The 24,095-nt window shown below is 66.2% G+C and overlaps 5 protein-coding genes and 1 pseudogene across 12 annotated transcripts; 3 read left to right on the forward strand and 3 right to left on the reverse strand.

Annotated features, from left to right (window-relative positions):
- Positions 1-1,129: 1,129 nt before the first annotated feature.
- On the reverse strand, positions 1,130-3,532 carry RPUSD1 (RNA pseudouridine synthase domain containing 1). Of its 4 annotated transcripts, none has more exons than XM_047713706.1 (5): positions 3,351-3,532; positions 3,132-3,255; positions 2,903-3,005; positions 2,679-2,780; positions 1,130-2,232 (listed from the first exon to the last, which is right to left on the reverse strand). In XM_047713706.1, the coding sequence occupies exons 1-5, from the start codon at positions 3,530-3,532 to the stop codon at positions 1,835-1,837; spliced, it is 909 nt and encodes a 302-aa protein (XP_047569662.1). In that variant the 3' UTR covers positions 1,130-1,834. The 4 variants fall into 4 exon arrangements, with proteins under 4 accessions (XP_047569662.1, XP_047569661.1, XP_047569663.1 ...); XM_047713705.1 differs by having other exon boundaries at positions 2,903-3,008; XM_047713707.1 differs by having other exon boundaries at positions 3,132-3,242; positions 3,351-3,489.
- Positions 3,533-4,291: 759 nt separating this feature from the next.
- Positions 4,292-12,699, forward strand: CHTF18 (chromosome transmission fidelity factor 18). Of its 2 annotated transcripts, XM_047713703.1 has the most exons (22): positions 4,292-4,452; positions 4,621-4,815; positions 4,897-5,047; positions 5,185-5,353; positions 5,700-5,792; positions 5,878-5,930; positions 6,013-6,145; positions 6,795-7,004; positions 7,517-7,614; positions 7,846-7,969; positions 8,053-8,201; positions 8,377-8,470; positions 8,739-8,837; positions 8,915-9,045; positions 9,220-9,391; positions 10,274-10,498; positions 10,582-10,731; positions 10,817-10,947; positions 11,578-11,722; positions 11,820-11,951; positions 12,261-12,318; positions 12,404-12,699. In XM_047713703.1, the coding sequence occupies exons 1-22, from the start codon at positions 4,362-4,364 to the stop codon at positions 12,538-12,540; spliced, it is 2,940 nt and encodes a 979-aa protein (XP_047569659.1). In that variant the 5' UTR covers positions 4,292-4,361; the 3' UTR covers positions 12,541-12,699. The 2 variants fall into 2 exon arrangements, with proteins under 2 accessions (XP_047569659.1, XP_047569660.1); XM_047713704.1 differs by lacking the exons at positions 12,261-12,318; positions 12,404-12,699 and having other exon boundaries at positions 11,639-11,722; positions 11,820-11,957.
- Positions 12,682-14,854, reverse strand: GNG13 (G protein subunit gamma 13). Of its 4 annotated transcripts, none has more exons than XM_047713711.1 (3): positions 14,724-14,854; positions 13,033-13,164; positions 12,682-12,855 (listed from the first exon to the last, which is right to left on the reverse strand). In XM_047713711.1, the coding sequence occupies exons 2-3, from the start codon at positions 13,128-13,130 to the stop codon at positions 12,750-12,752; spliced, it is 204 nt and encodes a 67-aa protein (XP_047569667.1). In that variant the 5' UTR covers positions 13,131-13,164; positions 14,724-14,854; the 3' UTR covers positions 12,682-12,749. The 4 variants fall into 4 exon arrangements, with proteins under 4 accessions (XP_047569667.1, XP_047569669.1, XP_047569668.1 ...); XM_047713713.1 differs by having other exon boundaries at positions 13,033-13,198; positions 14,724-14,830; XM_047713712.1 differs by lacking the exon at positions 14,724-14,854 and adding an exon at positions 14,365-14,416.
- LOC125091105 (atherin-like) lies at positions 13,129-17,452 on the forward strand. Its single transcript, XM_047714545.1, has 3 exons — positions 13,129-13,211; positions 14,243-14,768; positions 16,476-17,452. Exons 1-3 carry the CDS (start codon positions 13,129-13,131, stop codon positions 16,581-16,583), a joined length of 717 nt encoding a protein of 238 aa, XP_047570501.1. The 3' UTR covers positions 16,584-17,452.
- A 597-nt stretch (positions 17,453-18,049) lies between these two features.
- LOC125090747 (collagen alpha-2(I) chain-like) lies at positions 18,050-20,918 on the reverse strand (annotated as a pseudogene).
- LOC125090745 (uncharacterized) lies at positions 20,260-22,470 on the forward strand. Its single transcript, XM_047713709.1, has 2 exons — positions 20,260-20,476; positions 21,434-22,470. The coding sequence occupies exon 2, from the start codon at positions 21,627-21,629 to the stop codon at positions 22,260-22,262; it is 636 nt and encodes a 211-aa protein (XP_047569665.1). The 5' UTR covers positions 20,260-20,476; positions 21,434-21,626; the 3' UTR covers positions 22,263-22,470.
- Positions 22,471-24,095: the final 1,625 nt, after the last annotated feature.

Here is a 24,095-nt window from a genome sequence, read left to right on the forward strand (position 1 = left end):
GGGACCCTGGTTTAGCCACCAGCACCCCAAGTAGGGCTGCACGTGGCCCACGGCCCAGCAGACATGCTGACCCGGCAGACACGCTGACCCACGGCTGAGGACGGCTCCCCAGCCCTGGACCGCCCCCATGGAAGTCCAGCCGCACCCGGTGGAGCTGTATGTGGTCCTGGATGGTGCCCCATCAGCACACCTGCCCCCCAGAGCTTGCCCGACACGGGTCAGCCCCATGCTGCCACCTGCAGCGGCCGTCTGTCTGGCCACGCTTGCCTGAGGAAACTCTCCTTGCTGTCCTTGTCCAGGAGACCCTGCTCAACTCCCACACCTTCCAAACCTTGCCCGCTCACAGCTAGGGTGTGTTTGGGGGACAGACAGGCCTGTGTGCGCCCCATGTCTGTCTGGGCTCCACAGTCTCAGCCTAGAGGGCCCCAGGGCACTGGGAGACAGCCAATTGCAGGAAGCAAGAGCTGGGTCCAGCCTGTGGGCGGCTCTCTGGGTCCTGGGGGGCTCAAGGGTCTAAGCAGACATTTCAGGGGGAGCAACAGGGCTGGGGGAGGGGCAACCCACATTCCCCGGAGGGACCTACCCCTATGCACCTTCCTGTCCTGCCTCCCTACCTTGGGGGCCACCAGTCTGTCCAGCCCTCCAACTGCCCTGGGGTTTGCTCTGTAGGCCCAGCCTGTGGGCGCCACCAGGCCAAGGTGTCCAGACCCATGTCCCCAGCTGGCCACACCTCCCTCTGCTCTCTCCCAGGGCCACCCCCAGCCAGGAGTGCCCACCCTGCAGGGTAGCTGGTGTTCTCATGGTGGAAGAGCCTAAGGGGATGTGGGGACAACAGCTCTAAGGAGGGACCCTGGTGAGAAGATGGGCGTGCCACTGCTTTTGCCTTAGAGAGCTGGGATCTCTGGGAACAGGGCTGACCAGCTTCCGTCCTCCACCCAGAGCCCAGCGTCCGCACCGGCTGCACATGCTCACTGCACGGCAGGGGACAGACACGCCAGCCAGGACCACAAGGTCCATCCCGGCTCCTGCTGAGAGGCCTAGGGCAGACACCCGCCCAGTGCAGGAAAGAGAGCAGGAGTCTGGGGCCCCCAAAACCTCCCCACCGGATGGATTCACGGTCACTCATGAGGTCAGTCACTGAGTATTTATTCTGAAGCCCCGTAGCTCAGCTACAACTAGGCCGACACGGACAGGACATTCGGGATAGAAAAGATGGGTGCTGGCCACCCGTGCTCCCAGCTGAAGCCTGAGGGCCTGGGAGAGGACCGAGGGGCGCGGCTCAGACCCTCCCCCAGGTGCCGCGTGGATGGGGAGGCGGGGGCCCACAAGCAGAGTCTGGTAAGAGCAAAGGCACGAGGCAGCACTGGCTGGGCGGGTGAATCGGGGCCGCAGGTAGGGAGGACCCAGCCGGGAGCGGCCGACCGACAGAGGAGGTCTGAGGAGCGCGCTGCGGAGCAGGGTGCTCAGAGGCCTGGGGCCAGGAGGAGGCGAGGCCCGACCGTGGGCTCTGTCTCTGAGACAGCGACCCTGGGCAGATCCATAAAACAAACCCGGAGGAGCAAAGCTTGGGAGCCCATAAGGCAGGCCTTGGTTTCCCCTCACAGGGGAGGGCAGGTGCTCGGGGAGGGCCCACCTCCGAACTCCCGGCGGCCTGGCGCCCCCTGCTGGCCCTGCCCGTCTCTCCGGGTCTGGTTGCTGCAGTGGGGGCCTCAGGCTCCACCCACAGAGGCCGCACCCGGGGACAGCCCCTACCCAGGATGGGCCCAGGGCTCTCCCCGGCAGCCCCCATCCCCCTCGTGGGCCTAGCCTGCCACTCCCGCCCAGCCTGCTGCTCTCAGTTGTCAGGCTCCAGAGTCCACTCCGACAGCCACTGCAGGCAGGAGGCCCGCTGTGCCTCTGTCTCGGGGGGCTTGCTGGGGGGCGTGGGAGTGCTGCAGGGCGCAGGGCTCCCTTCTGTGGGACCAGGGTCGGGAGCAGTCCTCAGGACCTGGACGAGCTGGTCCAGGGACTGCACCAGGGTGTGGGGGCTCCAGCAGGCGTCGAGGGCCGGCACGAAGGGGTCTGGTGTGCAGGCCTCCACGCGCTCCGTGTGCGTGGGGATACGCAAATAGAAGGCGTGCAGCATCATGCGGAAGGGCTGGTCTTCTTGGTCCAATGCCTGCCCATAGGTCAGGTCCCCCACGACGGGATGGCTGAGGGCACTGCAGTGCACACGCAGCTGGTGTGTCCGGCCTGGGGGGGGAGGTGGGGCAAGGGGATTGGTAGGGTGGAGGTGCCATGCCGTGCCCGTCCCTCACCCACTCACATCACCCCAAACACTATCCCCCGTTGCCCTCTTCAAGCCCCATAAAACCCCTAGAAAGGGCAGACCCTGATTCCCGCCACGGATAAGAATGTCAGAAGTCAGGAGAGGAGTCAGCCTCCAGATGGCTGCCTGTCAGGGCAACACCAGGTGCGCTACAGAACCCCTGCGGCCTTCTAGGACAGCAAGCCCCAGGACGGGGTGGGGCGGGTAGAGGGGAATGGAAATGGCCGCGTGGCCCCAGGCAGGCTGCTGTGCCCCTGCGCCACCGCTTTCCCGCAGTCCCCTTCGGGAAGAGACACTGGCGCACGTGGCGGGGAGGGGGGCCCGCCATTAGCAGCCTCAAAGCGTCCCGCCTTCCTCAGCCCGGACACACCTGTGAGAGGCCGCAACAGCACTTTGGAAACAGGGGCGCCAGCGTACAGCCCGTGCTCCAGGACCTCCAGCTCTGTTAGGCTCGGCTTTGGGTTCTCACAGCCTGTGGAAAGCAAGAGGAGCTGTGAGGGCTGGCTGCACCTGCGCAGATCCCAGCCCACCCCAGCCCGCCCCAGCCAGGCTCACTCAGGGCCCCCACTGGGTGACCAGCCCCGCCCTGTGTACCCTGAGTGCCCTCAATGCACATGGTGTGAGCACGACCCTCAGTGCTGTTCCTGCCGATGGCGTAGCTGATGGTCATCTGGTTCTCCTGCACGTGTCCCCGCACCTGCTGGGCAGAGACTCGAGCTGCTCTCAGGGCTACCCACCTCCACGGAGCCCACCTGGCCCTGACGGCCTGCGGGAGAGGCTGAGGATCAGAATCCCCGTCCCGCGGGGACCGGTCAGGCCTTACCAGAGCCAGATAGGCCTTGGTGACGCGCCGCTCCTTGAAGCACTTGTAAGCGCGGCCGGCTGCCGCCTTGTTCAGGGCCACGCAGAGCGCCCCGCTGGTGGAGAAGTCCAGCTGGTGGCAGAATCTGACATGGGGCAGGGGGTCAGGCTGGCTAGGCTAGGGGCGGCCGCTTCCTCCCGCAGCAGCGGCTGGGGGCCATCAGGGCCCGCCCCCGCGTACCTGAACCCGTAGCAGGTGTCAGGATCCGCGAGCTCGGGGAAGCGGTGGCGCAGCTGCTTCTGGAGGGTGGGCGTCTCGCGCCACATCCGGCTGTCGATGCGCAGGTCCCAGTGCTTGTTCACCACCAGGAAGTCCCGGCTCTGGTACACCACCGACAGGTTCTCCGTGCGGCCCGCGTCCATGGCGGCGGCCTGCGGCGCGGGGCCAGCGTGTGCCGTGGGGGCGCGCGGGGAGCCCGGCACCGACTCCTCAGGGTCCCAGGGTCGCGGCTGGGAAGCGGCTCACGCGGGGCCGGCCGGGCACACGGCCCCGCTGCGCGGGCACCGCCAGACCCCGCTGCACGGCCGCCTCCGAGCGGGGACTGTGGCGCTACCCCACCCAGACGCAGATGCCGGGCCAGCTGTCCTGCGCCGCGCCCCCGCCGCGGACCCCCGGGACAGCGCGCCTACGTGCCGCGAGAGCCTTCGTCGCAGCGGGGAGGGGCAAGACCTTCCGCGCCCCCAGGGCCCGGACCGGCCAGGTCAGCCGAGTGAGGGTGGCCCCGCACCCCGCCCCCGCGTCTGATGGCCACAGGCCGCCCGTCAGGGCCTCCCGCGGCCCCTCCCACTCCGAGACCCACCTGCACCCCGGCCGCGCCGCCCCGGCCCCGCGAGGCCGCTGCCGGTCCCTGGTTCCAGCACACGGTCCCCGCGCCCGGCGACCGGGCGACCCTGGAGCCGCGGCTCACAGGGCCCTGCCGGGGCCCGCAGCCCCGCCCACACCACGCCCACACCACGGACGAGCGGCCATGTGGGCCAATGGCGAGCGTCCGGGGCCGCCGCACTGGCTCGGCTCCGCCCCGCCTGCGCGCGCAGCCCCGCCTCCGCCCCGCTCTCCCCGTTGGCCAGTGGCGAGCGCCGCCGGGCACGCCGGCCAGGGATTGGCGGCGCCGGGACGCAGGGGGCGGGCACGGCGCGCGACGGCGGCGCGGGAGGTTCGGAGCTGGCGGCGGGTCGGCCGGGAGTGAGCGCCATGGGCGACCCGGAGCTCGAGCTGGCCGGTGCCCAGGACGACTTCCACAGCCAGTTCGCCGACGAGCTGGAGGTGCTGGCCGAGCTGGAAGGTGGGCGCGGGCCCTGCCGCAGCCTCGTTCCCCGTAGTCCGGGAGGGCTGCCTGGAGGAGGGGAGCGGCGGGGGGGCGCGAGGCTGGATCGGCGCCGCCGCGGGAGCCCTGGCCTGCTGTGGGCACGCGCCCACCCGGCGCAGCTGCTGTCAACCATGTCTCTTGCAGGGACGGCGGCCCTGTCGCCCTCCAGGGACCCCTGGCCCACGGTGGGCCGGTCCCGCCTGCCGTTCGAGGAGGCCGCCGCTGGAGGGGGCGCCGCCACTCCCTGCTCTCCCGGGGGACCGCCAGAGAACCGCGGAGGCAGTGCGAGGAAGCGGCAGCTGGCCGGCCGCTTCGCGAGGGACAGGGCCTTGCCCCCCAGTATGTCCTCCGGGGCCCGGGGCCCAGGGGTGGGGTGTGAGGCAGGGGAAGAGCCTCCATTCCTCCCGTGTGCCTCTCCAGCCCCCAGGGTCAAACGGCTTAAGCTGGAAGTCGTCAAGAAGCTGAACTTCAGGCCCGAGGAAGTGGAGGAGCCGCCCCTTCCTGACTCCCCTGCGGGGGACATCACCCCCCCACCGAGTCCCGAGGTCCCCACTGAACCGCGGAGCAAGGGGTGTGTGGCTTGGGGCACGGGTTTCCAGAGGCCTGCGGCGGAGGGTGGGTGGGAGGGATGTGTGGTTGCACGGATCTGGGTTCCTCTCATGGTAGCAGGAGGTGAGAGGCCCCAAGACAGCCCTTGTCCCTTCCCAGGGCCTTGGACGCCGGTGTCGATGCGGGTCTCCTGCCGGCTTCGCCGGCAGCCCGAAATCCTGTCCTGAGGCGGCCCCCTGTCCTGGAGGACTATGTCAGTGTGACCTCCACGGGGGGTAGCCGGGCTTTTCTGGTCTTGCGGGCTGATCCAGTGGGCACAGGGGTGCAGGTGGGTGCTGTGTGGCCACGAGAGAGGTGGGGGGCTCCGTGCTGCCCAGGAGAGTCCTAGACCTCACACCCCCGCCGGGACCCTGGGGACACCTCCGGAAGTTCAGCAGGCCTGTCTCCCTTCCCCTCTCTGCCTCGTGCCTCCTTCAGCTTTGTGTGGGTGTCTTCCGTAGAGTCGTGCCCATCCCGCTGTCTTGTTCCGTTGGGTTCTTGGTTAGAGAGGGAGCTTGTCCTGTCGTTGGTCTGTTCGTGCTGCGAAACGCCACCTGGGTCCCTAGCACTGTTGGCAGGGGTCCGGGGTGGTTATGTCCCGGAGGGCGATGAAGGCTGCCTTCGCTTTCCTGCAGACCCCTTTCCTTGATATCTGGCGGCGAGGCCATAGCCAGCTGGATCTGTTGGGTGTGCCCTTCGCGTCCCTGAAGGAGCAGGTCGACAACGAGGTGGGGCTTGCTGGGAAGAGAAGGGTGGTTCCGGGGGGGCTGCATGTCGGAGCCATTCAGATCCCAACCTCTAGTGTTCACACAGCGGAGGCAGCAGCTGCTCGAGGAGGCCCGTCGACTCTCAGACACGCTTCGCAGGTGACAGGGGGGCCCTTCCAGCTCTGACCTCCCGCCTGTTGTCGGGGGCGCACAGTCCCTCCAAAGGCACGATGTTCTCCAGCCTCAGGTCGGAGGAGGTCCAGCCTTTGGCGGCTCCTGAGGAAGAGCTGGCCAGCAACCAAGTCGAGTCCCAGCACTGCCTCTGGGTGGACGAGTTTGCCCCTCGGTCCTACACGGAGCTGCTCAGTGACGACGTGAGACCTTATTCTTGTTCAAGCGTGACTGGCTTTCTTGTTGCAAGAAACAGAAGGTGCAGGATTCAGTTAAACCTCACGTTGTCAGCAATGGGAGAGATGCTTTTTGGTTTTCAAAGGTTCTGTTTATTTGAGAGAGGGAGCGAGTGTGAGGGGGAAGGGGAGCAGGGAGCCTGACGCGGGGCTCGATCCCAGGGCTCTGAGATCATGACCTGAGCTGAAGGCAGACGCTTCACTGCCTGGGCCCCCCAGGCGCCCCAGAGGAGGTGGTTTTGGTTTGCACGTTTGAGTTGTAGATGGGGACACTGAGCCCTCACGGGGCTGGCACACTCTGTGTCACTCGTGATCTGGGTTGGGATCTATACCTGCCCCCTGCCCCTGCCACCCGGAATTTCTGTTTCCTTTCTTGCTCTCATAAAAGCCGATGTGGGGATGCTCCTGGGGAAGGTGGGGGGGCCCTGAACGGGCCAGGGTTGTAGGCCTGGAGAGTCTGGTATGAGCCTCCCTCTGTTGCTCATTGGTCACTTGTCATTTAGTTTCAGTCTCCCTGGGTGTTCCCAGGGCTCACGGCAGCAGGTTGATCCGAAGGGCAGGCACAGGGGGTCCTCCGTGCTGGCCGCTCCTCCAGGCCGTGCCTCTCTTCCTGCAGTTCACTAACCGCTGCCTCCTCAAGTGGTTAAAGCTGTGGGACCTGGTGGTGTTCGGACGAGAGAGGCCTGCCAGGAGGCCGAGGCCCGGCATGGAGCTGGCCCGGGGTGGCAAAGAGGCCCCGAGCGCCAGCAAATGGAAGAGCCATGAGCAGGTGCTGGAGGACATGCTAGAGGCTGAGCTGGATCCAAGCCGGCGGCCCCGGCAGAAGGTGAGGTCCTCCCCCGCACCTTGCGGCTGTGCTTTTGAGCATCGGTGCCTTCGCAGCCTCGCGGGGTCCTGAGGCACATTTGGTGCTCCCGCGGTTGGGGCGTTGAGAGCACCAGTGTGTCGGTGTGGAACGTCCGCGCCGGGAGTCGGACTCTGAGTCTGTTTTCATGGCTCGGTTAGAGCGTGTGCTCTCTGGAGGATCCTGGCCCTTCCCAGGATGCTCAGGGTGATGGGGGCTTCTCGGGGTCAGACGCGCCGGCAGGGGCAGTGCTTCTTGCTGCACGTCCTCGTTCCTCGTCTCACGTGCGACTTTCGCTCTGACGTGTCCTGTGTGAGGCATCAGCAACTGGGGGTCCTTTCTTGGTCGGTCACCAGAGCGGGGCTGGGCGTGCATCCCTTCGTAGCAGGCCTCTCGGGACAGGGTTTTCAGCCTCGAGGTCGAGGTGGGTGTGGGGGGTCCCTCGAGTGGTGACAGGTTGTAGGAGGTGGGCGTGTGTGTTGTCTTGGCCTCAGGTGGCGATGCTCTGTGGGCCCCCGGGGCTTGGCAAGACCACCCTGGCCCACGTGATTGCACGGCATGCTGGGTATTGCGTGGTGGAGATGAACGCCAGGTGAGGGGCAGGGAGGCCAGCCTCCGTCGTGACGTGGCCCTGAGGCCCCAGTGGGTTGGAGGCGGGGACGGCAGAGAGGAGCTCTTGCTGCGTCAGGGCTCGTTGCGGGGGTCGCCTTGAGATGTAGGTGTGGGGGTTCCGCCCTGGGAGGTCGTCCGGTCAGGGACCTTGGTCGCTGTCTGGCCAAGGCCATGCCACCCTGACGGCTTTGCCCCGGCCTCACGGTTCCAGTGACGACCGCAGCCCCGAGGCCTTCCGCACGTGCATTGAAGCGGCCACGCAGATGGAGTCGGTGCTGGGTGCCGGCGGGAAGCCCAACTGCCTGGTCATCGACGAGATCGACGGGGCCCCCGTGGTGGGCCTCCTGGGGGCCCCAGCTGGGGGGACAGGCGGGTGGGCAACGGGCTGCGGCTCACGGCGTCCTTTCGCATCCCTCAGGCTGCCGTCAATGTTCTCCTGAACATCCTGGACCGCAAGGGCCCGCAGGACGCAGAGTCCGGGGGTCCGGTCCCCCCAAGTGGGGGGCGGCGGCGCCGGGCTGAGGGGGGGGTCCCGATGAGGCCGATCATCTGCATCTGCAACGACCAGTGAGTGTGGGGCGGGGCCTTGGGCGGGGAGGGGTGTCGGGGCCCTGGCAGGAGGGCAGCCGCCCGGGGAGGGCGCACCCCGAGCCCCACCCGGCTGCCTCTGCCCACTGGGCTGTGGCCCCCCCCCGCCACGCCCCTGCCTAGGCCGTGAGCTGTGTGCGGCGGTGCCCTGCAGGTTCGTGCCGGCCCTGCGGCAGCTGAGACAGCAGGCCTTCCTGCTGCACTTCCCGCCCGTCCTGTCCTCCAGGCTCGCGCAGCGGCTGCGGGAGGTTGGTGACGGTTGGGGTGGGGCACGTGACTAGGGGCCGCGTGGCTGACTACGGGGTGGGGGGACGCGCCTGCTGTCCTGGCCCCCGTGCTCTTCTCTCTTGCCATCCCCTCTCGTATCCAGGGCCCCATCCCCCAGGTGGCCCCAGGATGTGTTGGGGGCAGGTGGTTCGAAGCAGGGATACGTGGTGGTTGTTCTGTGTTCTGGGGAACTGGGGGCCTCGGGGTGGGTTTCTGGGGCGCAGCTGCCCACTCTCCCGCCCCCTGCAGATCTCCCTGCGGCAGGGCATGAGGGCCGACCCCGGCGCGCTGGCCGCTCTGTGTGAGAAGACCGACAACGACATCCGTGCCTGCGTCAACACGCTGCAGGTGGGTGGGTGCGTGGGGGGCGGCTGCCTGGGGGCGGCCGGGAGGGCTGCCTCTCACCGGCTCTGCCCCGTGTCCAGTTCCTCCATGGGCAGGGCCGGCGGGAGCTGAGTGTGCAGGCTGTGTGGACCACGCGGGTCGGCCTCAAGGACCAACGCAAGGGGCTGTTCTCCGTGTGGCAGGAGGTGTTCCAGCTGCCCCGGGTGCAGAGGTAAGTGCGAGGGCCTGCCTCCACCGCCACCTTGGGTGCCGCAGGGGCCCTGGGTGCTCCTGGGTCCCGCAGAGCATCGTCTGTGTGCAGATGCTTGGGCCGCTTCGGGGAGCACGGCACCACGGAGGGGGACGAGGTGGGGGGCCCCATTCCAGCCTTGACCCCCCCCTGCAGGCAACGCTGGGGCCAGGATCCGGCCCTGCCCCCCCACATGCTCCTGCTCAGTGATGGGCACCTGGGTCTGGGGGCCCGAGCTGCTGGGGCACCTTCGACCTCGGCTTCCCAGCGGTTCTACCACATCCTGCACGTGGCTGCCTCTGCAGGCGAGCACGAGAAGGTGGTCCAGGTAATCTCGCTGGGCCTCGAACGCTCTCAGACCTGCCAGTTTGCTATCACCTGGCCGCGTCTCTGTCCCCAGAGGACAGGCGATGCTTCAGATGCCGTCATACTCATGGAGAAACGGGATGGGAGTGAGGGGTGGCAGACATAGGGCTTCAGGGAGCTCTCAGAGGTGATGGCGAGCAGGGATAGAGGCCCGGGAGGAGGGACTCGGTGGCAGGGGCGGGGGGTGGGTGGTGGCAGGCGTGGGCTGACAGGAGGGGAGGTGGGCTGGGTGCGCGGTGGGGCAGTCATCTGACTGCTGGGGTCACTTCAGTTGCTGGTTGGGACACGTGAGTGGGGTGGGAGAGTCCCCATTCTGGATGTGAGCTGTGGCAACGGACACGTTGGGCAGGCGGGGTGAAGTTGGGGCTGGAGCAGGTGGCAGAGGGACCCCCCGCCCCCGGGAAGCCTGGTCTAAGCTGTCTGCCTGAGTAAGCTTTGGATTAGTGGCTGTGGATCTGAGTAAATCCGGAATCTGTGCCCCGAGAGCATGGGGGTCTCACGGGGAGGGAGAGCGGGGGATCTGTGCCCTCCATCCTGGCCGCAGAGCTTCCTTCAGGGAGGGTGGGTCCTGGAGGCTGGGCTCCTTGAGGCAGTCATGGGCCGGGGGTTCTTCTCCTGCAGCTCTCGGGGCTCTGGTCAGAACAGTGGGGGCGGCAGGCTGGGCCTTCCTGGCTCCTCCTTTGGGGCTTCAGGGCCACTTGCTGGTGCTAGTTGCTGTCCCAGAGACCTTGGACTTGGCAGGGCAGGTGGGAGGTGCAGGGTCCCGGCAGAGAGGGGTGCCTGTATGTGGGCTGGGGGCCACAGCTAGGGGTGCTCAGCAGTCCGCCCACCCGCTTACCCCCAGGGCCTGTTTGAGAACTTCCTGCGCCTGCGGCTGCGGGATTCCAGCCTGGGCACCGTGTGCGCGGCCCTCGACTGGCTGGCCTTCGACGACCTGCTGAGCTGCGCTGCACACCACGGCCAGAGCTTCCAGCTGCTGCGCTACCTGCCCTTCCTGCCGGTGGCCTTCCACCTGCTCTTTGCGTCCAGCCACGTGCCGAGGATCGCTTTCCCCAGCAGCCAGCAGGAGGTGTGTCTCCCGCACCCTGCCTGGTCCTGGGGTCTGGCCCAGAGATCCTAGATCACCTAGATCCACTTCATTCTCCATCCCAGGCCCAGAACCGGACGAGCCGGACACAGAACCTCATCCAGACGCTGGTGGCGGGCATCGCACCGGCCACCCGCAGCCGAGCTGCGCCTCAGGCTCTCGTCCTGGATGCCCTCTGTCTGATTCTGGACATCCTTGCACCCAAGTTGCGCCCTGTGAGTGCCTTGTCCGGAGCGCGGTGTGGGGGTGTGGCAGCTAAGGGGGGCGGGCCTTGGCCATGCTCAGCGTCCGTGCCCACAGGTGAGCACGCAGCTGTACAGCACTCGTGAGAAGCAGCAGCTGGCCAGCCTCGTGGGCACCATGCTTGCCTATAACCTAACCTACCGCCAGGAGCGCCTGCCCGACGGGCAATATGTCTACAGGCTAGAGCCGTGAGTCTGTGGCACTTGGGGGGGTGCTGGGGCAGGCTGGGCTCTGGGTGCTGTGGCAGGCGGGCCAGGCGTCTCGGCCAGGTGTGAGTCTCACTTTCCCGTCAGTGGGGCAGTGGCAGGGGCTCAGTTCCAGCTTGGGGCTTGCACAGGTGTGATTGTGCGGTGGGGTGTCCCCCTTATTGCAGAGGGTCTGCCTGCCTCAGTGTCCCTCAGGCACTGCTTCCATGGGCTCTGGAGCTCCCCAGGGCTCTGCTGCTGCAGGCTGAGATGTTCCCCGGGGCCCCGCTGCCCAACATGGGGACCATTGCCATCCCTTTTTGTGCCATTTGCAAGGAGTTGGTGATGGTGACAGTTCTCAGTGCTCAGCCCCGGCCTTGAGCCTAGGCCCTGCCCTGTGGTCTCATTTCTTATTCTGCAGCCCTGGGACGGTTCCCTTCTCACGCCCCCAAGCACTTGGGGAAACAGGCTTGGGGTGGGTAATCCCTTGCTGCTGTGGGGTACAGGCATTGTATTACCAAGACTGAATCCCACAGCGCAGCTCCTGCTTCGTGGCGTCTGGGAGCGGTGTGGTAGGTAGCACCTGCCTGTCCCTGCTGATGGCCTATGCCTCTTGACCCATCCTGAGAGCAGGAACGTGGAGGACGTGTGTCGCTTTCCTGAGCTGCCTGCCCGCAAACCTCTCACCTACCAGGCCAAGCAGCTCATCGCCCGAGAGATCGAAATGGAGAAGATGCGGCGGGCGGAGGCCTTGGCCCGGGTTGGGGACAGCCCCCTGGTAAGCCTGCCCTGGGCTCTGGGCGGGGCCGTCGGAAGGGACAGCGTCCCCCGAGTGGCCCTGCCCGGTCAGCCCTCACCACACTTTCGGTCTGCAGGTAGACAGGGTTCCCCTAGGGGCCAAGGCTCTGCCGGGGGCTGTTGGGGACAAAGGGGGACGCGGCTGTGAGGAACAGCAGCTGCAGCGGCGGCTGGAGCGCATCCTGGAGAGAGCCGCCCTGGAGGAGAAGGTACGGGGGGGGCACTGGTTCTTGGCCCCAGGGGGCCTGTTTCTTGTCTGCTGGTTAGCCTGGAGGGTTCCCTGTGGCCTCAGCTTCCCCTGTGGGCATGAGGGGGCTCTGCTGGTTGTGGTAGGAGGGAGCTGCTGGGTGGGTGATGAGGGACCCGAGGGACACGAGCTGGGTGAGTCCGCTTCAGGGGGCCTGGGGAGGGGAGGTGGGCCTCTGCTTCCACAGCCTGGGGCCACTGGCTCCTCCCCCAGGGCGGGGAGTGACCGCCACAGGTCTTTCCTGAGAGCCTGACCAGCCTGCCCCTTTCAGCCCGAGAGGGACTTCTTTGGTCGTGTGGTCATCAAGAGAGCGGCAACCCCGAGTGCAGGTGCTTGGGGCGCGGGAGGGGCGGGGGGGCGGGAGGGGCGGGGGCAGGTGGGGGAGGCAGGAGAACAACCATGCTGCCTTCACAGGAGACGCGGCCCCGGAGACGGACGCGGCAGAGCGGCGCATAGGCACGGCGGTGGGCAGGAGTGACGTCTGGTTTCGATTCAAGGAGGGTGTCTCCAATGCCGTGCGGCGCAGTGTCCACATCAAGGACCTGCTGTAGCGGGGGCTGCCCCCGCCGCCAGGAACCCAGGCCGGGTACCTCCACCCGTGCTGGACGCCCCAGGGACCACACTTCATGCTGTCGGGTTGCATTTTCTCCGTTAGGAAATGTACGAAAGCAGGACACTCTCAGAAAGTCCTTATAAAAGTCACACCTTTATAGAGTCGTCCTCCCTACACGAGCAAGAGCCTGGGGGCGGGGCGGGGGCCTCACAGGATGGCACACTTGCCCTTTTCCACCCATGGGTTGTTCTTCATGAGGTCAGGGTTCAGGAACGGGTCCTTGGGGATCCCGTCCTCGATCCACTTGAGGAGCCTGTGGGTGGGCAAGGTGGGGAGGGTGAGGCTGAGCAGGTAGGGTGCCAGGCTCCTTAGACGTGCTGCCCAGTGGCTGGGTGTGGGGCCACAGTTCTGGCTCATGCAAACGAGCGCAGGGCAGGGAAATGCCATGCAGATCGGAGCCGGCCTGGACTGGGGAGTCCCAGGGACTTACTCAGGGATGGTCTTGGACGACATCTCCCTCTTGAAGGCCAGCTGGTACTTGAGACTCTCCACCTCCTTCTTCATCTGGGGCACATCCCACTCCTCCATGGCGTCGGGGGCTTCGGAAGTGGCCAGCCTGGGGCTGGAGAGCCCAGGAGGGAGAGACAGCCAGGGGGCTGCCAGCCTGCAGTCACCCCCCAGCGGCTCCCTCCCCACCAGACCGATGCCCAGTCTGCTGCTGGGGAGGCCCCCAGGGGCTGTACCACCCCTATCCTGGGGGCCCCAGAGGCACCCACCTGGTCCACAGGGTGCTGGGCCTGGAGCTAAGGCCCCACTGATGAGGCCCTGTATGCCCGCCCCTCCCCCATGGGGTTAATTAACTGCAGAGGAAAGTTTTTGCTCGGCGCTGCGTCCTCCCCTCCCACCCCCATCAGCCTGTCCATGGCCTGGTTTCTTGGAGAGTGAAGGGGCAGTGTTTCGGCAAGAGCAGGACCAGGCACACGGCACAGGGTTCCCAGAAGCCCACCCTCCAACTGCAAGGCCCACTTCCCACTCCCTGTTGCAGAGGGGCACCCCAGACCATCAGGTGAGGGGTGGGGCCGCGCCTGGCCTCCCTGGGCCGTGGGCTGTCCCTCCGCTTTGCATGGGGAAGCCTACCCAAGGGAAATTAATCTCGGGGCCTGGAGGATTTGGCTGCAATTTGCATCTCTAGCCAAGGGGTTTGGGGGCGGAGTAGGTGCTCAGGGTTATGGGGTCACCGGCTGCACAGCTGGTCTGGGACTTGGGAGTGCCTACAGCCTTCTGCTGCCTGTGTTTGCCCCCCGCACTAGCAAACCGCCTGGCCCAGTTTCTGCCTGTGCACCAGCCTGGCAGAACAGGCTGCCTCCTGCCTCCCCCACTAAAGCCCGTTCCAGCGGCCCAGGGAGTCCCCCACCGGCCCCCAGGCCCTGCTCCCATCACGGGAGGCTGAGAGCCAGGGGACAGGGTTTCTGGACCTTGGGAGGGTGGGCAGGGGGTGACAGGAGTTTGACCCTGTCTGCACCAGCCTGTGGAGGGGACTCCACGCTGGAAAATCTCCATCTTGGCAGGGGGTTCGGCCCTGCAAGTTGGGGACAGAGCAGCCACACTAGGAGTCCTGGAAGGGTCAGAGCCGCAGGAGAGCATGACCTGCCTTTTGGGGGGGGCAGCCAATGGGGGGCATGCGGTTGCTCCCCTCCCAGGAACCCCCAGTCCAGCATCCCCAACCCTGGCAGGGACAGCCACGTGGTGGTGGGCTCTCCGTGGCGGGGGCGGGGGCGGCCGCCTCGCCCGCAGCCCCCACCGCCTGCCCCGCCTGCCCTACCTGCGCGCAGCGCCGCCGGAGCCGGCCGCCCGTCCCGCGCGCCCCGCGACGCCCCCGGCCACGGCGCTCGGCGGGCACTGCGGGCGGCGCGCACGGCGCAGGACGCGGCTTCCCTCCCCTTCGGCCGCCCCGCCCCCGCCCCCGCCCCGCCCCGCCCGCCGGAACACCGAGGGGGTCTCCCCCGCCGGTGGGGTCCGGCCTGTGGGGCCGCGCAGGACTACCGCCCTCGGCTCCAAGACCAACAGGCAGGGGCATCTGGGGTTAGGATGGTCCAGGTCAGCCCGGTGGGACCCGGGCAAGTCCCACAAGCCCCCGCCTCGGTTTCCTGCTCTGCACGGGGACCCGCTCATCGGACCTACCTTGGACGGTGCCGGCGAGGGCCAACTGACAAGGACCAAGTGATGGTGAGTGACAGCGAGGGCCAAGTGAATGAGTGAGCGGGCGCACAGGCGGCCAGAGCCCAGGCAGGGGCCCCGCCCACTCCTGCCACCTGGGGCCAGGCCCTGGCACCACCCCCTCCCCTCTGTCCTCCTCCTCTGGGGTGGGTCTACCCTGGGGACTTGGCCTTACCCAGCACGCTCGTCAGCCCCCGCCTGTGGGAGAGCAGGGATGGCTGTGTGGAGTTAGCTCTGGCCGTGGACAGTGGTCTCCCATGGAGGGCTGGCACCAAAGACTTGGAGCCGTTAGACTGTACTGTAGCCGTCCGTGCCCTGAGAAGCTAGAGTTGCAGGCCAGGTGGGAGTAACAGGGATGGGGCCAGGACACCGTACCCCCAGGGGCCTCAGCAGTGTCTGCTGACAGGCCTTGAGGCCCTTGACAGGGTCCTGCCCTGGAGCTGAGCCACCTGTAGGTGGGAGCCTGTGTCCCCCATTTTCAGGCCGGCGGTGGGCTGACTGGGTAGCTGCCCTGAGGGCTGGGCATACGTCCATGCTTCTGCTGACCCTGGGCTGGGAATAGCCAGACTTATTCTGTGCTGGCCCTGGGGTGCGCTGGGAATGTGCTACCTCCGGAGAGTATGTCTGCCTCGGGTGCCTGAGGCAGGGCTGAGCAGCACTGGGGGCTCTGGGGAGGGAGGGGGCCTTCCTCCCTGCAGGCCCGTCCCCTCTCTGCCTGCCCCTCAGCCGGCCCATGCTGGGACTCAAGCAGACGTTCACTCTGCCTTCCACCGCTCCAGGACGGACCACACCCTGGTCTCCTCAGCCCAATGCCCCAGGTGTGTCTGGCAGGCCCTGCTGCCCGGCTCTCGGGGGAGTGCTGCCCTTGGGGCCACTGGGTGACGCAGGCACCGGGCTGCCTCCTGGGCGGGGGGCCCCCAAGCAGCAACAGCAGCCGTGGAAGGCCGGAAGGGCCCCGCTCCCCAACCTCCACCCTGTAGAGGCCGGGACTAGGCCTTCAGCGGGAGCACTGGCAGCCCCCTCTGGGCTGGCGGCCTGTGACTAGTCACTGTGTCCTCATCTAGGAGGCAGGATGTGGTGTCCCCTGCCCCTTCGGGCTCCTGAGACCTCCCTGAGGTGATTCTTTGAAAGGGGGTCAGCTGGGCCTCCCTGGCCCCTCACGCAGCAACACGGTGCTGCATCTGGAGGCCCTTCTGGAACTGGGGCATGTCAGGAAAATGAGGGATTAATTTTATTATGGATTTATGGGGCGTGGGGGGCTTAAAGCCGGGGTCACGGCCTCCGCAGGGCAGATGGCCGGCCGGTCCGGTCTCACTCCGCCCTGCACACCCCTGTGTGCAACCCCGGGGGGCTGCTCACATGGGCAGACGGGCAGCCCAGGGGAGGGCATCATGGTCCTCGGGACTGGAACAAGGTTTGGGCTGAGACCTGGGCCAGCCCGACCCTGCCACCTCGTCATGCCTTCTCCTCATACTGCACAGAACAGGGCACCCAGAGCCAAGCTTTGGCTTGACAGCATCTGGAGGGCCCCGTGGGAGAAGGCCTGGGGTCTGCTCCAGGCCCTGCTTTGTGGGTGCTGTCTGAACACTCTACACCCAGGGGCACCTGAGCGCAGCGGGGCAGCAGGGCATGTCGGCACGACGGCGGGAGCCAGGCCTGCACGGGAGCTGCGTGGGGCATGGGGGCCTGCCGTCTCCAGCTCTGTGCTCTTTCCAGCTTCTGGGCGGCGGCCACGTCTGCTGCTGTGTGGACTCTCCAGGCTCAGACGTGGTCCTCGTGGTGACCGCAGCCCTGAATAACGGAGTCCACCGCTCTGTGTGGTAGGCCCGCTGGTGCACGCCTGCTCTCTGTGACGAGCCAGGATTCTCAGCTTCTTGGGATGCTGGACAGGGGAAGCAGGGACAGCTTGTCCTCCAGCAGACTGCCACCTTGCAGACACCCAGAGTGGCTCCAGAGAGACCAGACACTGTGCTGAAATTAGCTCTGCTAACTGGGCTGCTGGTGACACCCAACGTGCTCCCTGTGGCCTAGAAACGGCCGGGCTTCTGACACACGGGTGGATGGGCACTGTGGGCTGGGCCTCTGCTCTGCAGGAGTAAAGAAATGGTGTGTGTGTGCGGTGCCCTGATCCCTTCTGGGTGGGGCGCCAAAGAGGGCTCAGGGAGGAGGGGGAGGAAAGGTTCCCACCAGACAGGGACCCACAGTCTAGTGCCATCCCTGACACCACTCTGAGCTGTGGGTTCTCCCCTGGTGGAGGCCAGAGCTGGGGTGTCTGTCACTGGCTCATGAACCTTGGGGCATGCTGGCGACCAGGGCCGCCCGGGCTGCCGTCGGCGCCGTGTGAGGACACGGGCCCACTCAGCTGCTGCTGAGACCGGCCTCTCAGAGAGCAAGACCCAGCCTGGGGCAGACGGCCAGCCTGCGCACAGGCACAGTGAGGCCCGAGGTGACACCGGCTCTGCTTCAGACTGCTCAGGGGAGGGAGTCAGCCCCCCTAACCCTCCCAGGGCCACCGCCTCATCTGGAGGTGGTGAAACCGGAGGACACGCGCTCAGTGCTGAGGCCCCGGGGCTGGCGGGGGCAGGGGCGTCAGCACGCCATGGGAGGCTTACGACGGGCCCGGTGACCGTGGCCCTGACAGCCTCACAGGAACGTGCACACTTGTTTCTGCCCCTGCCGTGACTGGCAGAGCCAAATACCAGGACAGCAAAATCGGCAAAGAAACCATTTATTTACCGTGTTCAACAGCGCTCGTGAAAACATGGAGATTGCGCTTACGTGATCTTGGGAAGCTTGTGAACGACGGTCGAGGATAACTGGAGTTCCCTTTGGTGATGCGTCCAAGAAACGTAAGACACGACTCTGGGGAGGCCCGGTCCGGCGGGCGGCTGCGGCCGGCAGGACAGCTCGAGTCAGTGTCCAAGAGGCCACTTCGGCAGACTTGGTTGCCTCCAGCAGCCCTGTGGCCAGGGAGCAAGGCCAGGGTCCCCTGGGCAGCGGGCCTGGGGCCTCGAGGTCTCCGCCCCCAGGTGAGAGTGCCCTCAAGCAGCTCCTGAACACCAGCCAAAGGGACCCGTGCTTTCTGAAACAGACATGAATGTGCGAAGTTACAGGTGTCCCCGTCTCGTGACGGTCTGGAGGGGTGTCCCATGATACGCGGCAGGGCGCAGGTGAGGCCAGCTGTCATTGGCTCACGGAGACTCCTGTGTGCAGGTTAACCGCCCCCCTTTTCTACCAGCCCCAGCAGGCCCGGCTGGCAGAGCTACCTCTTCTCGGGGGGATGCTTACTCTGAGATGAGGAAGATGAGCCACTTTGCCCCATCACCCGTGGAGTGAAGAAGAGACAGCTCAGTGCTGCCCCCCTCCCTCCAGGGCCAGCGGCCAAGGCCAGACCCGGGGGACCAGTCCTTGCGAAGGGGGCCTGCTGCGCTGAGACCCTCACACAAGGTTCACATCGTCTCATCTCTGCTGAGAGACAGAACCAGGGGCAGGTAGCACTTAGTGCCCTAGGTGTCCTGCTACCAGACGGGACTGGAAGCTCCCAACCGCCTGTGTGTGTGGCCCCCAAGTGCAGGGACAGGTGCAGCAGCTGCACCCAGTCAAGCCTAGGTCTGTCACCTGTGCAGGCTCAGAACACTTCAGCACACAGCTGGTTCTGATCTGGCGGCACCCACAGGCCACGTGGGTCACTGGCCGATGAGGCTCATGCCGCTTGGGGGTCCCAGCACATCACTAGTGAGTCTACCGATCTGCACCCCCAAAGACACATACACCACAAAGCAGGGTGGATGTATGCTGTCTGGGCCTCTGGCTCGTAGGGGCCCAGGCTGCTCTGACGGCTCAGCACCCTGCAGTGACTGCCCAGGTGACCCCCACCGCACTCAGCCAGGGGTGTGGATGAGGGACGCAGCCGGGGCTGGGGTGGACAGAAGGCCCCTTGCCTTCTGTGCTTGGCAGTGACCACACGCACACAAGACCCCTGACCAGGCAGAGCAAGGCAGGCCCAGTGTGAAAGCTCAGTGAGCTGTTTGTTTGCTGGTTTGGGGAGCAGCTCATTCTCCGCTGCTTCCCCGGAGGAAGCCGGTGCAGGACTGCTGTCGGTGCATCAGGAGCTGGGGCTGGGAGTGGCCGCACACGGTGACAGTGGTCTGATGGCCAAGTCCTCAGGGAGAGCCTCTGGTACCCCAGGTCACGCCCACCACTGAAGGCAGTTTTATGCGGGAGGCCTTTTAGAAACAACTTCAGGGCCCACAAGTTCTCCCTACCAGAGCAAACAGAGGAGACACCTCAGGGGACATCACTCTGTGAGTCTTCCCCCAAAGGCCAGGAGAATGTCTAACAGCAGGGGCAGCATGTGGACAGCAGCCTGCACACAGAGGAGAGGGGCCTCAAGGCCCAGCTGGCAAACAGATGGTGTCTGGGAAGAGGTTAAGAGGGAACAGAATGAGTGAGACTGTGTGGAAGGGAGGAGCGCCCTACACAGACTGTCCATCCCAGAGGTGAGTCGGGGCAGGGAGGGCTGCCCTTGTATTCCTGCGGGATGTTCTGCCTGTGCACACCGCACGTGTCCAGGCTGCCATGTGTCGGGGAGCCATTCAGAGATAAGCTGGCCCGTGGCGATGGGGCTGGAATCCAGACAGGCTGTCTGCTGCCCTGGGGCCATGTGCGGGGAAGGGTGGTCCACAGGCCGGGGCAGGTGGGCAGCTGCACCTGAGGCTGCACCGCTGGGAGTCCAGGAGGGCATGGGTGGGAGCAGCTCACAGACGAGTTCCCGGCAGATGCAGAGGGGTTAGGGTGGGCATGGGCTCTCCAGGTTGGGGAAGAGCCAGCACAGGCACCTGTTCTGGGACACACAGGATGCTGTTCGGCCCCCCCATCTGCAGGGAGCCGTGGCACCCAGGAAGCTGCCTGTTCTCCTGAGGACTCCCCTGTGCAGGCCCCATGGCCGAGGCCCCACGCAGCTGCCTGGGAAGGAGATCTCAGACCCTGGGTGGATGTGATGCTGGCCATTTACTGGTGTCGCGACCGGGACAGCCCTCGGCCCCAGGGACGTGGTGGAAGGCGGGCGGAGGCACAGACCTCGGTGTGACAGTGGCTGCCTGACACCAGCAACCGGGCCTGTCTTGCCCGGGTCACGTGTAGCAATGCTTTACGAACGTGCTCGGGCCCACCCAGCGCTCCAGCGCGGCCAGGGGCACAGGCAGAGCCCCTGGGGTAACGCCGTCCCGGCGATCCGCTGCAAAACCCTCAGCAGAAGCCCGAGCAGAAAAGGCCAAGGTTTGCACCACGTACTGGGAGGCTCCGCCAGGGCGGGTTCCGATCCAAACCGGAGACTTGTCCCCAGCTCCCCGGCTTCCCGGCGTCAGGCCCAAACCGGGGGCACACGCGTGGGGGCTGCGCACCCTGCCCAGGCTGGAGGCCGCTGCAAGTGTAAAGACCGTTCTCAGTGCGAAGGCCGGACAAGACGGGGAGGCCCCGGTTCGGACTGCAGGGCGCTGAGAGCGGGGCAGAAGCCGGAGGACGAGGGCGGGAAGGTCCCGTTCCTCCCGGGCTGCGCTGGGAGGCCAGCCGGCCCCCATCCCCGCCGTGCGGGGGCGCTTTCAGGCAGGGGACCGCGGTCCCGACTTCCCCGCAGACTCCGGACCCACCGAGCCGAGCCCAGCAGCCGCCAGCTCTCCAAGCGCCCGCTTACTTCCGCCTTGGAAGATCACTTCCGGGTGAGCGCCGGAAGGGGCGGGGCAGCCGGAGAGAGGGGGCTCACGTTACGTCACGCATGACGTTGCTGTCCTGGGGCACGGCGGCGTGGGCGCGGCGTGGGCGCGGCGTGGGCGCGGCGTGGGCGCGGCGTGGGCGCGGCGTGGGCGCGGCGTGGGCGCGGCGTGGGCGCGGCGGCGGGAGTCGTGCGGTGGACGGAGGGCGGGGTGTCGCACGCCGACTTTCCGTTTATCGGCCGGAGCTCCCTTCCCGGCTGGAATTCCTCTGCCGGAGGCGCTTTGCAGGCTGTGTTGGGTTTGGCAAGATGACCTTCGAGGGCGCCCGGACACTCCCACCCGCGGCGTGGGTGAGCGAGTCGGGCCGTGCGACCCCGTGTAAACCCGAGCGTTGTAGGAGACACGACAGCGGCGGGCGAGGACTCCGCTCAGGTCCCCCCTCCCCCATCTCCTCATCCAAGTTCCCCCCGCGTCCCCCCCAGGCCTCTCCCCCTCAGCGTCTCTCACTCAAGTCTCCCCTGAAGCGCTCCCCTCAGTCCTCAGATTTCTCCCCAGCAGGTCTCCCTTCAGCATCGGTGCGGGGGGGCCTGAGAGGGGAGATGCTGAGGGGAGCCCGGAGGGGGCCTGAGTGCGGAGGTGCTGAGGGGAGCCCGGAGGGGGCCTGAGTGCGGAGGTGCTGAGGGGAGCCCGGAGGGGGCCTGAGTGCGGAGGTGCTGAGGGGAGCCCGGAGGGGGCCTGAGTGCGGAGGTGCTGAGGGGAGCCCCGAGGGGGGCCTGAGTGCGGAGGTGCTGAGGGGAGCCCCTTCAGTTCTTCAGTGACTGTGCACTCGGGTTCCCTCCCCGCAGCGCGTGTCCTCCCTCAGGTTCTCTCCCCCAGGTTTCCCTCCAAGGTGTCCCCCAGAGGGCTGTCCTCTGAGCCTCCCCAGGTCTCCCGCCCACAGTGACTGCCCCGGCCGTCCCCCAGGTCTGGCCGCTCAGGTCTCGCCCTCCGTGCTGTGCTGGCCGTGGGGAAGGCAGCGGGAGCCCTGCCTTCCCGCCGAGGGACGTCGCGCCGACCCGAGCGCGCCGCAGACCTGCCGTGGCGCCGGCGTCTTTGCGCTCTGGGAGCCAGCGGCGGCCGTTCGGGTGTGCGCGAGCTGCGGGCCGGCCGGCCGGGGATGGAGGCAAAGCTTGTCTCGCAGCGTGACTTGCTGAGGACCGCCGGCGCCGTGCCCAGCGCCTGGCGGTGGCTCTGGACGGCGCTGAGGGACGGCGGGAGGGCAGGCTCGCAGGCGAGCGCGCAGGTGCGGCTTGGGGACGGCATGGGCCCGGGCGGGGCGCAGGAAGGGAGCGTGATTCGGGCGCCTGCGAAGCCGGTGTCGCCGGTGCCTCCCGTGCAGCCTGGCCCCCGCCGTCTGCCGCGCTGCGCCGCCGGTCGTCGGCGGAGGCCGAGAGAGCTGCTCCACGCCGGGGCCGCCGGCGTCCTGCGCGGCGAGTCCCTGAGCTCGGGCCTGGGCTACTTCTCCGGCTCCCGTGCGCTCCCTCCGCGCCGCCCCTCGCCGGGCCCGAGCCGGACGTGCGCGCGGGTGGGAGCGTCTTGCCTTCTGGGCCCCGCCGTCTGGGCTGCGGCTGTGGCAGCGGCAGGACACGGCGGCAGACGATCCCTGCGCGATCTGGGGGGCCCCAAGGAGGCCGCGGGCCGACCGCGGACCTGCACCGTGGGGGCGGGCCTTGTCGGGACAGAATCTCTCGGTACACTGCCCGCATCCGCGCCCAGAAAGGCACTTCTGGGATCTTTCCACGGGACCCGTTGAACTCCGAGCGCGGAAGCCGTGCGCCGCGGCGTGCTGGCTGGCCTGCGCGGGCTCCCGGTCAGCCCTCAGCTTCTGGGCCGGCTCCCGCGTGCGCCACGCCCGCTGCCCGCCACTAGGTGGAGCCGCAGGCGCGCGTCAGCGCCCCGTGTCCGGCTCAGGGCCCTTTCGCTCCAACGCTCGGAATCCCTGTCCTGTGCGGCGCGGCCGCCGTGGGGAAGAGGATTTACTACCTTAGGGGCGGAGTCAGAGTATGGTGCGTGTGGATTTTTTTTTAACTTAAAATCTACAGTATTAAAGTTTATTGCTCACAAACACTCCCTTTTAAGGAAAAGCAGCGTTAATTTTCTAAAACAAATTTAGAGGCGTTGTTTGCATTTGTGGGATCCCCTCAAGGAAGAGCTTCGTTTCCCACTCTGCTCCCGCCTTTAGTCGCCAGCCGCGTTGCCATCAGGGGCCTCTGGGGCCCCGCAGGGCCCTTCCCAGAGGATGCGGTGGGAGGAGTTCCTAGCAGTCGGGTGACAGTTGTGTCCTCCCTGCGCGCCCCACACCCCGGCCACTGCCCTGAAGAAGCAGGCGTGGCTGCCTCACGCCCCTGCTGGCGTCCGTCCCGTGATTTCCTGCGTTTTGATTCCTGTTGCTAAAGAGAGTCAGGCACAAACCGTGTCATAGGATTTTTTTTTTAAGATTTTATTTATTCACTTGACAGACAGAGATCACAAGCGGGCAGAGAGGCGGGCTCCCCGCTGAGCAGAGAGCACGATGCGGGGCTCCATCCCAGGACCCTGAGACCATGACCTGAGCCCAGGGCAGAGGCTTAACCCGCTGAGCCACCCAGGCGCCCCTGTCATAGGAATTGATGGGCAGAAACGAGCTTGCAGCAGTCTGGTTTGCAGTCTGGGTCACTCTGGACATGAAGGAGCTCCCCCTCCCTGTCCTGCTGAGCCCCAGGTTATTTAGGATTCCCAGAAGGCACCATGTCAAGACACTCCGAGAGGGATTGTAGGTGAGGGGGGCTAATGTGGGAACTGGTCCCCAAATCCTGCGGAAACTCATTGGGACCGCACATACGTCTGTATCAGGGGCTTCGCAGATCAGTCGTGAAGGGCAAGGGCCTTGTACATTTTGGGGGTCTGTGGAGAGACCAACATGATATGATTATGGGGAGTCTTGGTACTTTCTAAAATAGTTAATAGGCTTCCTTTTTTTTTTTTAAAGTAGGCTGCACACACGGTGGGGCTCAAACTCATGACCCCGAGAGCAAGAGTTGCATCATCTACCAACTGAGCCCGCCAGGTGCTTTATACTTCCTTTTATTTTTTCATTTTATTTTACTTAATTGACAGAGAGACAGCGAGAGAGGGAACGCAAGCAGAGGGAGTGGCAGAGGGAGAAGCAGACTCCTGCCAAGCAGGGAGCCTGATGCGGGGCTTGATCCCAGGACCCTGGGATCATGACTTAAGCCGAAGGCAGACCTCTAATGACTGAGCTTCCCAGGCACCCCCCCCCCTTTTTTTTTTGAAAGAGAGAGGGAGAAAGACTCTTAAGCAGGCACCCTGCCCAGTGTGGAGCCCGCGTGGGAATCGATCTCATGACCCTGAGATCAGGACCTGAGCAGAAATCAGGAGTCATTCACTTAAGTGACTGAGCCAGCCAGGTGCCGTTCTGCTTAGAGCAGTTTTAGGTTTCTGAGAAAATAGGGGAGAAAGGACAGAGCTCCCATGTGCTGCTCTGCCCCCCACACGGGCCCCACCGATAACCTCTCGTGGCAGGGCGATGCGCCGGTCACAGCTGACGAGCGGCACTGACGCGGGGTTGCTACTGAAGCTGGTGCCC

This window comes from Lutra lutra, chromosome 18 (assembly GCF_902655055.1).
Source record: "Lutra lutra chromosome 18, mLutLut1.2, whole genome shotgun sequence".
NCBI lineage: Eukaryota > Metazoa > Chordata > Mammalia > Carnivora > Mustelidae > Lutra > Lutra lutra.